At 42.7% G+C, this 16,883-nt stretch overlaps 4 protein-coding genes across 4 annotated transcripts; all 4 read right to left on the reverse strand.

Annotated features, from left to right (window-relative positions):
- Positions 1 to 16: 16 nt before the first annotated feature.
- On the reverse strand, positions 17 to 676 carry LOC119195485 (histone H1-like). The gene has a single exon (XM_037450439.2). The coding sequence runs from the start codon at positions 674 to 676 to the stop codon at positions 50 to 52; it is 627 nt and encodes a 208-aa protein (XP_037306336.2). The 3' UTR covers positions 17 to 49.
- Positions 677 to 3,450: 2,774 nt separating this feature from the next.
- On the reverse strand, positions 3,451 to 6,511 carry LOC119195493 (histone H4). Its single transcript, XM_062562823.1, has one exon. It carries the CDS (start codon positions 6,473 to 6,475, stop codon positions 6,164 to 6,166), a length of 312 nt encoding a protein of 103 aa, XP_062418807.1. The 5' UTR covers positions 6,476 to 6,511; the 3' UTR covers positions 3,451 to 6,163.
- A 1,070-nt stretch (positions 6,512 to 7,581) lies between these two features.
- On the reverse strand, positions 7,582 to 8,333 carry LOC119195490 (histone H2B 1/2-like). Its single transcript, XM_037450446.2, has one exon. It carries the CDS (start codon positions 8,320 to 8,322, stop codon positions 7,951 to 7,953), a length of 372 nt encoding a protein of 123 aa, XP_037306343.1. The 5' UTR covers positions 8,323 to 8,333; the 3' UTR covers positions 7,582 to 7,950.
- A 5,881-nt stretch (positions 8,334 to 14,214) lies between these two features.
- Positions 14,215 to 15,045, reverse strand: LOC119195487 (histone H2A). Its single transcript, XM_037450441.2, has one exon. The coding sequence runs from the start codon at positions 14,741 to 14,743 to the stop codon at positions 14,357 to 14,359; it is 387 nt and encodes a 128-aa protein (XP_037306338.1). The 5' UTR covers positions 14,744 to 15,045; the 3' UTR covers positions 14,215 to 14,356.
- Between the last annotated feature and the right edge of the window lie 1,838 nt (positions 15,046 to 16,883).

Genomic DNA, 16,883 nt, shown 5'->3' on the forward strand with positions numbered 1-16,883 from the left:
TCTTAAAAGAGCCTTTTTATAGAAGCTTTGCTTTTTCCTCAGGATGAGCTCACTTCTTCTTGGGTGCAGCTTTCTTGGCTTTGGGCTTAGCAGCTTTCTTAACGGGGACTTTCTTGGCTGCGGGGGCCTTTTTCACCACCTTCTTGGGGCTCTTGGCCACCTTCTTGGGGCTCTTTGCTACGTTCTTGGGGCTCTTGGCCACCTTCTTGGGGATCTTGGCTACCTTCTTGGCCGCTGCGGGTTTCGTGGCCTTCTTCGGTGACTTCTTAGCGGCTACAACCTTCTTCACTGCCGCTGCTTTGGGCTTTTTGGCCGCTGCGGGTTTCTTCGCAGTGGGCTTCTTGGCTTTCGGAGCGGCTTTCTTTGCCGGTTTGTCGGCGGTCGTCTTGCTCATCTTGAAGGAGCCAGAGGCCCCGATCCCCTTGATCTGGACCAGAGTCCCCTTGGCCACCAGGCTCTTGATGGCGGTCTTGACGCGGGCATTGTTCTTGTCCACATCGTATCCCCCGGCGGTCAGAGCCTTCTTGACGGCTGCAGTAGACACGCCGCTCCGCTCCTTGGAAGCGGCCACAGTTTTCACGATGAGGTCAGAGACGCTGGGACCGACCTTCTTCGGCTTGGACGCCTTCTTCTTGGCTGCTTTGGGCGCGGCTGGAGCTGGAGCTACTTCTGCCATTTTGTCCCGTTGTTGTGCGTTCGTGTTGTCGAGGACTTAGAGAGTTGTGAGACTAATGAAGAGCTCAAACTGCGGACTGCACTTAAACACACCATGAGAACCGTGGAGACTCATTCCAGCCCGCAGCTCCTTCCGCAGTTTGAAAGTCGAGTCACTTGTGTTTTCTCTTCACGGATTAAAGACCAAAAACTAAATGTGCATCAGGTTGTGAAGGCTAAAGGTGGAGGAGTCGATAGCGGACTAGTTTCTCTTCATATTCAGGTCACGTAGAGCTCTGATGATCCACGTGTTTGGTTTCAGGAGCCTCCAAACCTCACCTACTCAGCGCCGAGGACAGCACTGATCAGCGGCTTTTCACACTCATTTCTCTCACAAAAGTATTTAAAATGCATCACATCTCCAGCAAAAGTGGTTTTCCAACCGATCGACGTGTTGGTTCAGGGTATTAATGTAAAAACAACCATCAGATGTTGATCAGTATTTAATAAACTGGAGTTATTCTGGAAGCAGCAAACACACTGATGGTGGTCATGTTTCAGTTCATCAGTGCTGCTCACTGTGAAACTGGTCTTCTGCTAATAGTACGTTTTATTATGAATAGTTACAACTTTTAAACATCAAATATACTTATGAACTGTTATTGGTAGTTTTGGGGAAAATTCAAATAGGTTTAATATTTTTACACATATTATTTCTGTGGTGCTGATGATTTGTATCAGCACGAATGCAGTAACATTTAGAAGGAATATGACTACTTTACATTAATCATTACTTTAATCATTAACAGTTAGGGGTGAGTTGTCTGATTGTACCGCCAACCCAGCTGTTCCCGTGTACCCTCTCTACTCCATGCTCTCTATTGTCATGGTTCCCAGATGATCAAATAACTGCAGTTGTGTGTTTAAAATAACATTAACGATTAAACAAAAGTGTCTAAAATAGACTTTTTCTAAAGTGATTACTCATTACCATTCTTTAAAAGAAATAAAAAATCAATAAAAACAACATTGTAGCAACAACAATATTCCAGGAGTTCTTTGTGCTTTCTCGCCTAGCATGTCTCCATGGATCATAGTTTCTTGCGGCAATGGCGATTCTGGGGGGTGACCTGGGGTGGCCGTGGCCACCCCTGAAAGCTCATTTGCCACCCCTGTGGCCACCCCAGATCTGATAGGTAGTTGGTCAAGTTCGTCAACACAAGAAACAAGAGAAATGCTGTCAATCAATGATGACAGCTGAACAACTGATTTAGGGCGAGTTTTACATTTTTAACTAACACAGTAATGGTCGTACTTAGGCTGTGAGAGCTGATTTCGGTTCAGCGGACGTTTGGCCATGCAGGTCAGGTGACCTATGAGATGAGTGTGCTGCACCTGCCGCTGGTCGGTGAAACAGGTTTACAACAGCGACAATCAACAACGATAAAAACGCCGGAATCTGTCGATTGAGAGGTACGGTAATTTAATGTTTAGTTATATCGTTGTTCCCTCTGAATGTGTAGGAAAACTTTATCCAGCACTAAGTAGCAGCTAAAAGTCAAACTACACTGCACTAGCTGGCTAGCTTAGCAGCCTGCAAACCAAGTTAAGGTTGAACATTAGCATTTTATTTTTTTTAATTATTAGGATACCGCCATGAAATATGAAACGCTGTTTTCTGGACTGAAGACTGAGGGTGTTTGTTTGCAGATGTGTGTTCAATAGAGCTAACAGTGTCTGAAATATAGTGTGACAGTCTAGATTTAAGTAGCTATAACACAAGAACAAGCTGTAACTTATTTATTTGCTTTGTGATTTAAGGGCTGTTTAAAGACTATTTGCTCTTGGAGATAAAGGACTTTTTATTTGTATCAATTAGATCACAGTTCACATATTTTCAGACGTTTAAATAGGCAGAGGCAGAGCAAATTGCATTCAAATTCCTGACTTGGTGGGTCTCTCATAACCTCTACATTGGGTCAGCACAAATGTAACGATGGTGACAAGGATTCCTTTAGGAGGACAATCCTCTTCCCCATTGTGGACACCATACTTAGAGAGTTAGACAGGCGCTTCTCCAAAGACAATTATGAGAATTATGAGAGGAATACAAGCTTTGGACCCCAAAAGCAGCTGGGAGAAATTTATGAAAGTGACTCTGAAGATCTCAGTCATGAACTCCACCAGACAAGGAGGCTTTTGCAAAGGAAACAACAAAGTGAAATGCCGAACTTGTCCGGTATTGTTGAACTTGCAGTGTTCCTCGAACCTCATAAGGATGTTTTTCACAAGCTTTTTCGTCTGTGCAAGATAGCCATAGCCCTCCCGGTAAGCAGTGCCGCATGTGAGCGCAGCTTCTCAGCTCTTAAACTCATCAAGACCCATTTACGCACAGCAATGACAGATGACAGACTGAGCAACCTGGGTGTTCTCAGCATTGAGGCTAGAAGAGCAAAGTCACTTGACATGGCCAAATTTATTAAACTTTTTGCTACCAATCACCAAAACAGGCAAATTCATCTGATAAGATGGATGAACCCAGAATTTGTCTAATGGTATTGTTTTTGTGTTGTTAAGGTTTGCTTGGTTTATGTTACAACTGTTTATGTACAATTTTCACAAGTTACATTATGAAGAAGCACCTTAACCCTTTAGTTATATTTAGTCTGGTGGCATTGCATTGGACTTTAAGTGGTCTTGGCCCGATGTGAAAGCATTTTGTAGCAGCAGAATGAGCAAAAGCAAGAACTAGCTACCTCAATTGCACTTTGTTACTATTATTAGAATCCTCTATTGTTCATGAGAGTTTAAAGGTTTACATAATATTACTTTATAGTATATACTTTGTTTGGAGTTAAGATTTGTTTGGTTTTTGTTAAAATTGTTTATATATATGTAACGGATTGTATATAGGATCTGTTAAATTGCTGCTTAAATGGGGACAGCGCCGTCTACCATGGCCACCCCACACTAGCTTTGCCACCCCAGTAAAAATGTTCTGGATACGCCACTGTCGTGCGGACCCCGGTTCTGACTCCTGGCATGGTTCTGGTGACAACTGCTGCTGCCGTCATCATTATTTTAAATATGATTCATATTACTGTCATCATAAACCAACATCTTTCTGCTCTCCCTCCCCACAGAAGCCTCTGTTGATGGTGGTTGTCCCTGCAGTGGTCCTGCCGTACACTTGTTCTGCTACTTGCAATTACTTGTATCATTTTTGTTAGAGGAATTGAATGTATTGTACATTTATTACATTGTTGATTCTGTAAACATGACCACGTCATGAATATGGAAATACAGAGTGTGTGTCTGTTACGCCGTGTTAGGATATTCCTTATCCACCCGAGTTGATTGACGAGAAGAATCCACTACAGGAAATTAGTTTAAAAGTTTAACATTTATTTAGAAGAGAAAAAGTTGTACATGAGCAATTCTCCGCAGATATATCTGGAGACAATGAAATACGCATCGCAAGCAAATCCCTTCCAAAGTCCGCCTGCCTTCTGACACTGACCTGTTTTAATCCCTCTGGTGCCCTTGAACGTTGGTTCAACCCACTTCATCCTTCTGTAACAAATGCCTTCCCCGAACAATGAGTGTCTGGTACTCTCTCCTGCAGCCTTCGGCCTTGCCCTGAAAATGGGTTCAAACTGGCTCTCCCTTCGGTCGCAGGTGTGTTATCTCAGATAATATTTTATCTTCATTTTTCCTGTGCTCTCTCTTCCAACATTCACATTGTCTGCCTTATAAGGACCGATCCGGTCACGCCATCTGTCCTACAAGCGGACATATATTCTACAAGCTAAAAAGTAAATACAAGAAGACACACACAGAGAACCCCACATCCCACAGCCGCCACCCCGGCTCGGGAGAGGAGGTGGGGCGTAACAATATGCTTTAAGGACAAAATAATGCGGGCCGTTTCAAACATTAGTTGAAAACACGTAACTCTGATCACATCTGTAACGTGCATGCGCAAGTTCTTAGACGCTTGAAGAGCTTCCACCAGGTGCAGCACGAGGGGAAGTGTGTCCGGGGGAGCAGAGCGACGTGAACGGGGTGATACAACCACGGCTACCGGCCCCAATACTCTCTAAGTACGTGAGTGTTTGAATGAAGCACACCTGAAACTATAACCAGTTATTTTACTTGTGCTGCCCACTCGATATGGGAAAGACTGTTATTTTGGTAAGCAATTTAGCGTTAGCGCAGATAGTTTGCTAGTTAGCATGCTAGCTCGGAGCATGCTTAGCGTTCAACATGAACTGGACCAAAAGTAAACATCATAGAGTATTTTCCGTGTGTTTGGTGTTGGTTATGCGTTAGGTTGTTGCTGTACCCATATCATATATTGCCGTTCCCATGTCATGTAGAAAATACACGTTTTTAAAACAATGCGGCCTAAACACAGATCGCAGCTGAATTCAACAAGTTGTGGCCTGTAAACAAGCTAGCCAAAACATTGTAAGTTACTGCATGCTTAAAGCAACATTGTAAAGTATGGTACTGTGTAATATACCTGGAAATGTTACTCTAGAAATGCCATAAGTTGCAGATGAATTGTTTATAATGTCATAAGTAAACAATCTATAAATAAGGGTTCTCAAACACCTGCTGTTATCATTATTAAACTTTTCATTACTGTCATTATAAACCCAAATTACACACTTTTCCCTAAAGTCTTTGTTCTTCCCTCCTCACAGGTTCCTGTTGATGGAGGTTACATCTGATGGCGTTTGTCCGTGCAGTTGTCCTGCCTTACACCTGGCGTACTACTCTGAATATTTGAATAATTTCTGTCATAGGAATTGAACGTACTGTACATCTTTAGGTTGTTCTCTCTGTACACACCTACTCCTCCGCTGTTCTCCCTTAGGTTTTGTCCAGTTGAAGGGAGTTTTACATGTGCCAATGTGATGGTTTTGGGACAGGATGCTGCATGTTTACGGACTGTAAAGCTCCCTCAGGCTTATTTTTCATTTTGGTTTGAACAAAATAAAATTATTTGAATTCAACAAACATGTTGACTAGCGGCATCTGCAACTGAGGGGTGTTCTGGCATTCTGAATCATTGAGTGATGATGAGGGAGACTGAGCTGATTTCAGGTTTATGATCTGGATTCAAGTGACTCAGAGCCAGATCTTGTTACAGAATCTGAAAATGAAGTGCCAATGATTCAGAAAAAGTGTTATATGAATAAATACAAATTATTTAAATTGTGTTGTCCTTGTTATGGGCTGTTGACATGAAAACTGACTTGTACTTCCGTATTTTCATTTTATCGAAAAAACCACAAAACAAATTAACAGAGTAAAAAGTTGTTGGTATGGTCTTTTTAGGGTAAAAGGGACGATAATGTACACAACTAAAGTTCACACAAGCGGTACAAACATTTTCGATTCAAAATTATATATTTACATTTAATGAGGAAGGGTGCTCTTCACGAAGTTAGTGGGTGGCCCTTAAAAGGGCCTTTTGTGTGTTGATAACAGCAGTCAGGATTTATCCTCCGAAGCCGTACAAAGTGCGTCCCTGTCTCTTCAGGGCATAGACCACATCCATGGCGGTCACCGTCTTTCTCTTGGCGTGCTCGGTGTAGGTGACGGCGTCACGGATCACATTCTCCAGGAAGACCTTAAGAACCCCGCGGGTCTCCTCGTAGATCAGACCGGAGATACGCTTCACCCCTCCGCGGCGAGCCAGACGGCGGATGGCAGGCTTGGTGATTCCCTGGATATTGTCACGGAGGACTTTTCGGTGACGCTTTGCGCCACCTTTGCCGAGACCTTTTCCTCCCTTTCCTCTGCCACTCATTTTCTCTGCTTGTTCGATTGAAAGATGACGAACGGGTCTTAGTTCACGCACATTTAAACTCAGTCTGAGGACGTGATGGAGGACGGAGGCGGGGCTTTTGGGGGTGGGCAGTAGCGCCCGCTGCTGAACTAGACAAGAATCTGGGATATAATATCTATATTATATAATATCTTCTAGTGCTTGTTGAAGTTCAAGAAAACAAGTTTTGTACAGAGAAGTACTTGTAAGTAACAGCAAACACACTGATGGTGGTCATGGTGCAGCTCATCAGAGCTGATCACTGTGGACTTGTCTTCTGCTAATAGTACGTTTTGTTATGAATAGTTACTTTTAATTAATAGTAACTTTTGACCATCAAATATCTTTTTTTTGAATGGCAATGGTACAATAACACATTACATATATTGTGTTAATGAATCAAGTTAGCACAATTTTACAATGATATCAGTATAACTAATGCTATTAATTTAAGTATTTTTATACCAGCGTTCAACAAGATTTGGTTCCAGTGTGTAAAAAACCTCTAAGCACATTATTCTACTTTCAAGTTTTAAAGCCATAGGTCAAGCTGCTTTGATAAAGTAATTAAAAACCCCAAACTCTGTTACAATTGATAGGCAATTTTGAAGAAATTACAATGACATAATTTCAGTGGTACATTACATGGTCACATTTGAGAAGTTGAGAAGGTCTTGTGACTTGGACACATTCATACAAATAACATGATAGCTAGTTTTTATTTCCTCTAAAGTAGGATGTGATCGTAGCTCATCCTGCGCAGCTTAGTTACATTCTTATGTTTCACACATCACATAAAATCAAACTTTATGCTTAGCAGTATTCGCTATTAAGTCACAGAAGGCAAGATACCCATAAAGAGACTCAAAACAGTATAAAAAGGTTCTTAAAGAGCAGTTCAATCCACCCATAGTGACCACTTCACTGTTTAATCTTAAGACATTACCAGTACACCAGTGATCCACACAAGAGCCTCATTAAAGGAAGTCCTGCTTTTATAGCAAGTAATTAAGGTACTTAAACTCACAAACATGATACAAGAACAGCTAAATAAGCCCAAGGAGACAACCACGTAAGATAATAGCCTTTATGTATTCACAATGTACAGATATGAGTAATTACTCATTCACTACAATACAAAAATTGGAGAGGGAGAAAACTACATGCCCACTTCAGTCATTAAATGGTTTGATTCTGGAGTAGATACTGGTATCTATTTCACAGAGTTAATTTGATGAGGAAAAAGTTTGTTACCAAATGTATGTATGTATACAATTAGGCAACAAGGCAATGTCTTGCAATTAAGATGGTTTACAGTGTTTATATTGGATATCCTATGAAGTTTTAAAACAAAAATTTATAGTATGCCCTGCAGATATAAAAAACATCAGGAAATTGTCTTCAGAAGAAGTGGGTGGCTCTTAAAAGAGCCTTTAGGTTGGTGTTCTAGATGAGGTCTACTTGGAGCTGGTGTACTTGGTCACGGCCTTGGTTCCCTCAGACACGGCGTGCTTCGCCAGTTCGCCGGGCAGCAGCAGGCGGACAGCGGTCTGGATCTCCCTGGAGGTGATGGTGGAGCGCTTGTTGTAGTGAGCCAGACGAGAGGCCTCACCGGCGATGCGCTCAAAGATGTCGCTCACGAACGAGTTCATGATGCCCATGGCCTTGGAGGAGATGCCTGTGTCGGGGTGGACCTGCTTCATCACCTTGTACACGTAGATGGCGTAGCTCTCCTTCCTGGTCTTCCTCTTCTTCTTGCCGCTCTTGCTGACGGCCTTGGACACGGCTTTCTTGGAGCCCTTCTTGGGCGCTTTCACAACCTCAGGCATGATTCAGGATCTCTTTGCAGACTGATGATGGGGCTGATGTGGCCGGGCGGTGTAAATATATGAACTATATGCAAACTACGCTGTGCTGTTGCTCCAACACAATTGGTTGTCATCTGTGTGATACTGAGCATGCGCCACACAGACTGCCTCCAAGCAGAACTCTCTAATGAGACTGAATGAATGAACATTATATGTCATTTAGCTGACGATTTTATCCAAAGCGACTTACAATAGGGGTAGTAATAATAATAAGGAAATAGTAGATTTATACTGTTAGCAGAGATGGTTCCCTCAACGGTCCCGGCGTCCATACCCAATGCTAGACCGAATATCATTATTAAACAAATAACACAAAGTGGCGCATCATGGCTGGTTGACTTGAACTGAGTCGTCTTTATTGAACGCAGGCTGTCTATTCAGGGGCATCCTATTGGCTGCCGTTAACACATAACATTGCATAGAAAAGTAAGTACAATAGATTGTCACAATGGAGGGCATATACTCCTATATGTTAACACCCCCACTTGCTCTCACATTGGTACATACTTTAACAACAAACAAAAAAAATATTAAGGCTTTTCTGCCTTCATCATGCACATTACTTCACATACGTGGTTAATTTCCAAACATGAACTTTGCAAACTTAGTCAACTTAAACTGTGTTACAGGTTTTGTCATCACATCTGCTACCATCTCTTCTGTCGGGCAGAAATTCAACCTTATCTTCCCATCACTCAGAGTTGACCTCACAAAATGATATTTTATGTCAACATGCTTGCATCTCTGTCTGTTCACAGGATTTTTTGCTAACGCTATTGCACCTTGGTTATCCTCATACACTTTAGGCGCTGGGTATTGATTTCTGTCAATGCCGTCTAGCAGCTGAACTAGGTACAGTACTTCTTGTGTAGTAGACGCTAACGCCATATACTCCGCCTCACAAGTCGACAATGCGACAGTGGGCTGCTTTTTGGTTTTCCATGAGATCAAAGGTCCATTTTCATTTAGGCTTACACAATACCCTGTGGTACTACGCCTGTCCGTTGTGTCGGCTGCCCAATCTGCATCACTGTAGGCGTGTAGCTGCAGTTTTTCACTGGGGCTTTTTGTGAAGCACATTTCTTTTTCGCTTGTACCTTTCAGATATCTCATTACATGTTTAACAGTAGTCCACTGCTCTTCTGTCGGTTCAGTAAAGTACTGTGACAGTTTACTCACAACAAAACTCAGGTCTGGTCTTGTGCATGTAGCCAAATAAATCAGGCTTCCAACAGCCTCTCTGTATTTTTTGACGTCACTCATCACTTGTGCATTATTAGTGTAGTTTAACTTTTGTTCGCAAGGTGTCGCCCTAGGTTTACAGTCTTGCATGTTAAACCTTTCTAGTATGTTTTCCACATATCTCTTTTGTGACATCTTAACACATCCATCACTTTGGTCAAAAACAATACCCAGAAAATGTCTGAGTTTTCCCAAGTCTTTCATTTTGAATCGTGCTGAGAGCATCTCTTTCACAACCTTCAGTGCGTTTTCATCACTGGCACCAATGATTATGTCATCAACCCATATTAAGATGATCACCTTTTCTTTTTCTGTCTCCTTTGTGTAAACACAATGATCAGAAGGATTTTGCACAAAGTTGTTTTCACTCAAATACTCGTGCAGTAACTTGTTCCAATTTCTGCCTGATTGTTTGAGTCCATACAGCGACCTTTTCAGCTTGCATACCAACTTTGTATCTGTGCCAGATTTTACCTCATAACCTTCTGGCTGTTCCATATAGATATCAAAATCTATTGGTGCATGCAGGTAGGCTGTTTTGACATCCATCTGATGTAAGATCAAGTTTTCTTGCACCGCTTTTTGCATCAACACTCTGATACTAGTCAGGTTGGCAGTAGGAGAAAAAGTCTCCTCATAATCCACCCCTTCCCTCTGACTGTATCCCTTGGCAACATAGCGTGCCTTGTACTTTTCTGACCCATCTGCATTGTTTTTAATAGCATACACCCATCTGCCCCCCACTGCTTTCCTGTCCTCCGGTAAGTTTGTAAGGGTAAATGTGTCATTTTCTTTTAATGATTGTAACTCCTCATCCATTGCATTAACCCATTCCTTTGATTGAGGTGAGGTTACAGCTTCTCGGAATGTTAAAGGAATGTTAGACGCTACTCTATAACAATAGTCTATGTTAGTGAGTACTTGATCATCACTTTCTTCGTCTCCTGACACATATTCACTCAAGTACTCTGGTTTCTTCCTCTCTCTTGAAGGGTATCTCTTTTGCTCAAGTGTCTGTGTGTGGTTGTGTACTTCAAGCATAGGAACTGGCCCCTGGTCTTGTGTATGGGCTAGACTCACATCAGTATTTTTACTGGTATTGATAACTCTATGCTGCAGCTCAAAATCATCATTGACAGGTGTCATGTCAGTCTGTGTCTGTCTCTCCGTGTTTGTTTTGTTGATAAACTTCACCAGCCTATGCTTCTGCACTTTTCCAGTGTCAGGAAAATAAACCATATAGGCTGGACTGTTCTTGTCGTATCCAACAAAAATCCCCTTTTCACACCTTGCGTCCAATTTTCTCTTGTCCTGTTTGTAAGCATAACACTCTGAACCAAACTTCTGCATTCTGGACAAGTTAGGTCGTTTCCCTTTAAGCAGTGAGTAAGGCGTCTGCTTTGTGCGGTTGTTAAAACATCTGTTCCTCACTACAGCAGCTGTCTGGACTGCGTACGTCCACAGCTCTTTTGGTAGCTTACTGTCCAATAGCAAACACCTGGCCATGTCAAATAGTGTGCGCCAGTTTCGTTCAGCAGTGCCATTTTGATGTGGCGAGTATGGGGCTGAGGTCTCATGCCTAATGCCATTTCTGCTGAGTAGTGCTTGGTAATGTTTCCCCGTAAACTCAGTACCGTTGTCAGACCTGATACACTTTATCTTGCCATATGGCGCTGTGTCTGCAAGAAACTTTTCTGTTGCCTGCACTGTGTCACTCTTATTTTTTAGAAAGTACACAAATACTGTGCTGGAAAAATCATCAGTAAATGACAATGCGTACCTATACCCGTCTCTGGACACTGGGTCTATAGGTCCTGCTACATCCGTGTGCACCAGCTCTAAGGGTGCTTTTGCCCTTACATCAGCCTCCCTGTTCCTAGTTTGGGTAAACTTTCCCTGGGTGCAGACTTCGCAATGTAGGGCTGACATGTCTGTTTTACCTTTGATTGTCATACCATCAACAACATGTTGTAGTTTCTGAACATCATCATAATTACAGTGCCCTAAGATTTCATGCCATGTCTGCATATCGTATACTCCCTTACATTGGTCTTCACACTCACCGTTCACTGTATGTAAGTAGTACAGTCTGTTATACTCATGGATGTTGAATCTTGCACCATCTCTACATATCAGGGCATCTTCTCCTTGCTTGAAGACTACAGTTGCTCCACTGACAGTCGCTGCTTTAACAGAAAAGATGTCCTGCGGGTAAGAGGGGATGTACAACGCCCTCTTCAGCGTCGCGTTTTGATGTTGTCCTCTGCTGTCGATCAAGCAGACCTCTGCATCTCCTCTGCGCTCCGCAACTCCGTTGGTCTTTTCACCGTTGGCTAACTCCACGCAATGTTTCAGCGGTTGGAACGTGTCGTCAAAATTCCTGAACTTTGATATATCATTGATGATGTGTGAGGTTGCACCTGTGTCCACCATTAGTCCTTTCTTGTTAGTACTGCAAGCTCCCTGCTTCACTTCATCCGTGTCGCTCACCCGGAAAATATACTCGTTGTCTCTCTCCTCCTCGGAAACTTTGTGTGCGTCGTCCTGCTGGTATCTCCGCCTGCAGGTGACATCCCGGTGTGTGGCACTCTTACAGTAACTACACCACTGCTTGCGTTGACACGATCTAGCTTTGTGTCCTTTCAGGCCACATCTGTAACATACAATGTCCGCACCCTCGGTTTCACGGTCACTTGTAGGTCTACTGGTTGAAGCAGGTTGCATTCGCGCCTTCATCACGTTGTCGTCCGACTCTGTGGCGCGCATTTTCTCAGTAGCCTCGTAGCTCCGCAGTTTAGTTTTGAACTCCGCAAAAGGCGTATTCGCATCACTCTGTGTAACATGAACAGCGAACGGTCCATAAGACTCTGGCAGGCCCTTCAAAATCATTGCCACCAGCAGTCCGTCACTTAACGTTTCACCGGCGTTTCTCAATGCTGTGATCCCACAGTTCGTAGTTCCTTTCATCTCCGTCAAAAACCAGCCGTGACCAACGGCCACTTGACTCGTAGGCTCTTCTGCTCATGGCGCTAGCTTAGTATGCTAACTCACCGGACACGCGGTACGTCGCGACTTTTCTCTCGGTGGTAACTTGTTGAAAACTCTCTGGGTAACTCTGGGCCCATAACCTGTTAGCAGAGATGGTTCCCTCAACGGTCCCGGCGTCCATACCCAATGCTAGACCGAATATCATTATTAAACAAATAACACAAAGTGGCGCATCATGGCTGGTTGACTTGAACTGAGTCGTCTTTATTGAACGCAGGCTGTCTATTCAGGGGCATCCTATTGGCTGCCGTTAACACATAACATTGCATAGAAAAGTAAGTACAATAGATTGTCACAATGGAGGGCATATACTCCTATATGTTAACATATACAGAACAACATTTTGAATCATTACATGGGGATCACAGCTCTTTTAACAACCATCACACAAACCTGTTTGAAGCTTATTCTTAACATGCTCTCTAATGAGTATATATAATAGGAGGAATAAATTATGTACAATACATACGACAGAAAAGTGTCGCTGCATTGGATATGGTGTGCATTTTGAACATTTTCAGCAATATGTTCGCAAATGTGTGACACACAAGTGACGCAGGCAGACAACATATGCCGCTGTCGGGGGGAAACAAACACGAACGCGTAGCCAAACCAGTAGGTTCTAAAACCAGTAGGCACGTAACACCGTCACTGAAAAATGGGTTCTCGTTTCAGACTTTATAAGCAAATACAGATATCTTCGTGTTAATTTCTAAAGCCTCACATAAAGAGGTACATCCCTTTATTTAACACGCTGAGCTATTGGCTGGCCGCTGTGTTGTGCCCGATCCTCAATAAAGTTTACCCATGGTCATGAAGATACTCATTTAACGTTACGTGGACTTTGCATGCCGCTTAATACCAACCTGAGATTGGCTTGTGCCGCTCTGAAAAATAATCCTTCCACCGACCACTTTCCGCAAGTAATACGAGTCAATATCTGTGCTCGGATTCAATTAAAATCCTCATTGGGTAGCTGTCTGGGTCTGCGTTCTGTGATTGGCTGGTAGTCACAGCGCCCCTCCCCTACACACATACTGTTTATTGTGTTGTTCGGCTCACTCATACACAGAACACTGAAAAGAGAACAGCTCTCTCTCCCTGCCTCAGTCTTCATGTCCGCGAGTCTTTCCCATTAAGTTTAAAGGATTTCTTGTTTTATTGTTTTACTTCGGTTTGTTGTTTTTAACTAGTAGAGTTTAGGTAAACGTGGGGCTTGTTAAGACGCGGCGCTTAAGAATGCAACTCGCGTTCCGCCTCTGCCTATCGGAGATTTTTTTTTCAGTTGGCTTTAAACAGTTTTAACGCACTGACCTACTCTCTCTCTGCCGGTCATCTTTTTTTACCGTCAGTCTCTTCACGCACTCAGTGTCTGACGTTGACTAGTTGTGTTAAATAACTAAATATTAATATTACAAATTAGGACACACACACACGCATGATCATCAGTGATACAGAGTCAGAGTACTTCAGCTGACACAGCACCACCAGTTTGGTTAACCTTGCAGGACAATAAAATAAAATAAAACTACACACAACTACATTTATATTATTTAACCGCTTTGTATTACTGCCAAGCATTGTACTTTAATAAGTTGTTGCATGTTTTACATGATTTTACTCGACGCATATGGATCAGAGCTCTTTCCGTGTGATTGGGTGGCTCTTAAAAGAGCCTTTGTGGTCTAAATGGCGGGCGCCATGTCTACTTTGACTTGGCGGGCTTCTCGGTCTTCTTGGGCAGAAGCACAGCCTGGATGTTGGGCAGCACGCCGCCCTGAGCGATGGTCACTCCGCCCAGCAGTTTGTTGAGCTCCTCGTCGTTGCGGACAGCCAGCTGTAGGTGACGCGGGATGATGCGAGTCTTCTTATTGTCGCGGGCAGCGTTTCCAGCCAGCTCCAGGATCTCAGCGGTCAGATACTCCAGCACAGCCGCCAGGTAGACGGGGGCTCCTGCGCCGACACGCTGCGCATAGTTGCCTTTGCGCAGATGTCTGTGGACGCGACCGACTGGGAACTGGAGACCAGCACGAGAGGAGCGGGTCTTGGCCTTCGCTCTGGCTTTGCCACCGGTTTTGCCTCTGCCGCTCATGGTTGGATAATTCTGCAGAAGGAAGTGCGGCTTGACAAGCCAAACCTACTATTATATGTCCGCGGAGCGGGCGGGACGGCTCCTGACATGCGCACCAACCAGAGAAGAGGCTTCATGCACGAGCACACAGGGCGCCAGCCCAAAATTTTGGCGCACAGTTTGAAATCATTTTCCACCAATGAGAAGCGGAGACTTGCTTGTAGAGTCGGGCCTGAGCTTCAAGAGGAGTCCTCCACCAATCAGTCACCGCAGGTCGGAATCTGCGTCACCTCCACAAAAGTCTTTACATATTTTTTTGATATTCTGTTAAACGTGCTAATCTCGGTTTATGAAGTTTACAGAAGTCTGTTAACTGATATTTGAGATCTGTTGATGATAATCTGGTTTTAAAAACAATGGTTATTTTCACAAATTCATCAGATGTTATAAACTGTTGTGTCTGGCCCAAGTTCCCCATAACATATTGGTGTGAAATCCACACATCAATACTGTTAAATAAATTCCTTCAGACTTTACTGAATTGAGGGGATGAATTGCTATGTTTTCAATATTTGCTTGTGTAAAGTTATCAACACACCATGTATTACAAAGTATTTCCTGTTTTACACAATTTGAAATGGAACAGTAATTTGTACCTTGGAAGAATTGATGAATTTGATAATTCCTCCTGATTTATAATGGGTTCTTGAAAAGATCACTTGATGCCGTGTGTCACATCGACATCTTCCTGGAGGTGAAACAGTGGCATTTGTCTGTTCACATATGTTGTAGTTATATATAGCTACAACGATTAGATCCTCTAAAGGCTGTCACACATTATGTATGCAAACAAAGTAGCAGAGATACATCTTTTATTCAGAGATTCATAAATTGTATTTTTGCTTATCTGTTTTATTCCTGTATATGTATATGTAAGTTATTGGATGTTCCTTTAATGAATCAGCGTAGCCTCGGTTGAGTGTAATGCTTTAATCATGAAGAAGCAGAGACAGTTCAAGGAGATGCAATGTAAACATCTCATCAAATATGTGTATTCGAACCATAGATTTATTTATATTTAACAGTGTTCATATTATTTATCTAGCTTATTACAGATGTATTTTATGCTTTTCTTTTTACTTTATGTTTAGGGTTAAATTGCAACTATTCATGACATAGAAGATGGAACTAGGGTTGTTACGATACCAAAATTATGACTTTGATACTACCTTCCTACCAAAATATTACGTTACCCGATGCCTTCGATACGTTACCACATATAAGATACTGGAATATTTATCTGTAAGGTTTTTGAACACTTTACAAAGTCATTCATATCAGTATTAGCCCACAGACGATAGGTAACGTACATTATGGCTGAATAATTTACCCGTTGTGACTGTTTGGTCTTTGTGTTTTCCTATTTGCTGTTGTGGTTTCTTATTTGCACTTCAGGGCCACCATAGGGTTTCTTGCATTTTAAAACTGTTGAAAACTGTGACTGTGTTCCTAGAGAATGAACATGTCCCTCAAAATGTAAATAAGATTCTGTCTCTAGACAATGCTGTCAACACAGACCTTCACCTCATCCTCCAGCATCTGGACTCCCCAGGAACCTACGCCAGGATCCTGTTTGTGGATGTCAGCTCTGCCTTCAACACCATCATCCCGTCTCTGCTGCAGGACAAACTCTCCCAGCCGCACGTGCCCAACTCCACCTGCAAGTGGATCACTGACTTCCTGTCTGACAGAACCTGAACCTCAAAGTATCTTTTTAACATTGTGATCAACAAACCATTCCTTTTATTAGACATGTTTGGTTCTTATTTTAACAAGATGTATACAACGGCTGCAAATAAACCCTGAAAATCACATGAAATAAGCAGCATTAAATGAATCTGTAATAACGGATTTTAGACTTTGTTAAATATAAATTAAATTGATGGTTCGAGCAAGTATTCTGCCACCTACTGGTGGCGATGTCAACACGTTTAACACGAGTCTCCTAAACGTAATCTTTTTGTTTTTCGGAGGCGACGACCTATGTAAGTAAACGGAACTTAACGGTTTTCATTACTCTAGGTCCAACCTCTATGCCATACTTTAATTTCTGTTCAAGTTTATCAAAGGAACGAGTTCTTCAGAGGCGGTGAGGTGGCTC

Source organism: Pungitius pungitius, chromosome 6, assembly GCF_949316345.1.
Source record: "Pungitius pungitius chromosome 6, fPunPun2.1, whole genome shotgun sequence".
In the NCBI taxonomy this organism is placed as follows: Eukaryota; Metazoa; Chordata; class Actinopteri; order Perciformes; family Gasterosteidae; genus Pungitius; species Pungitius pungitius.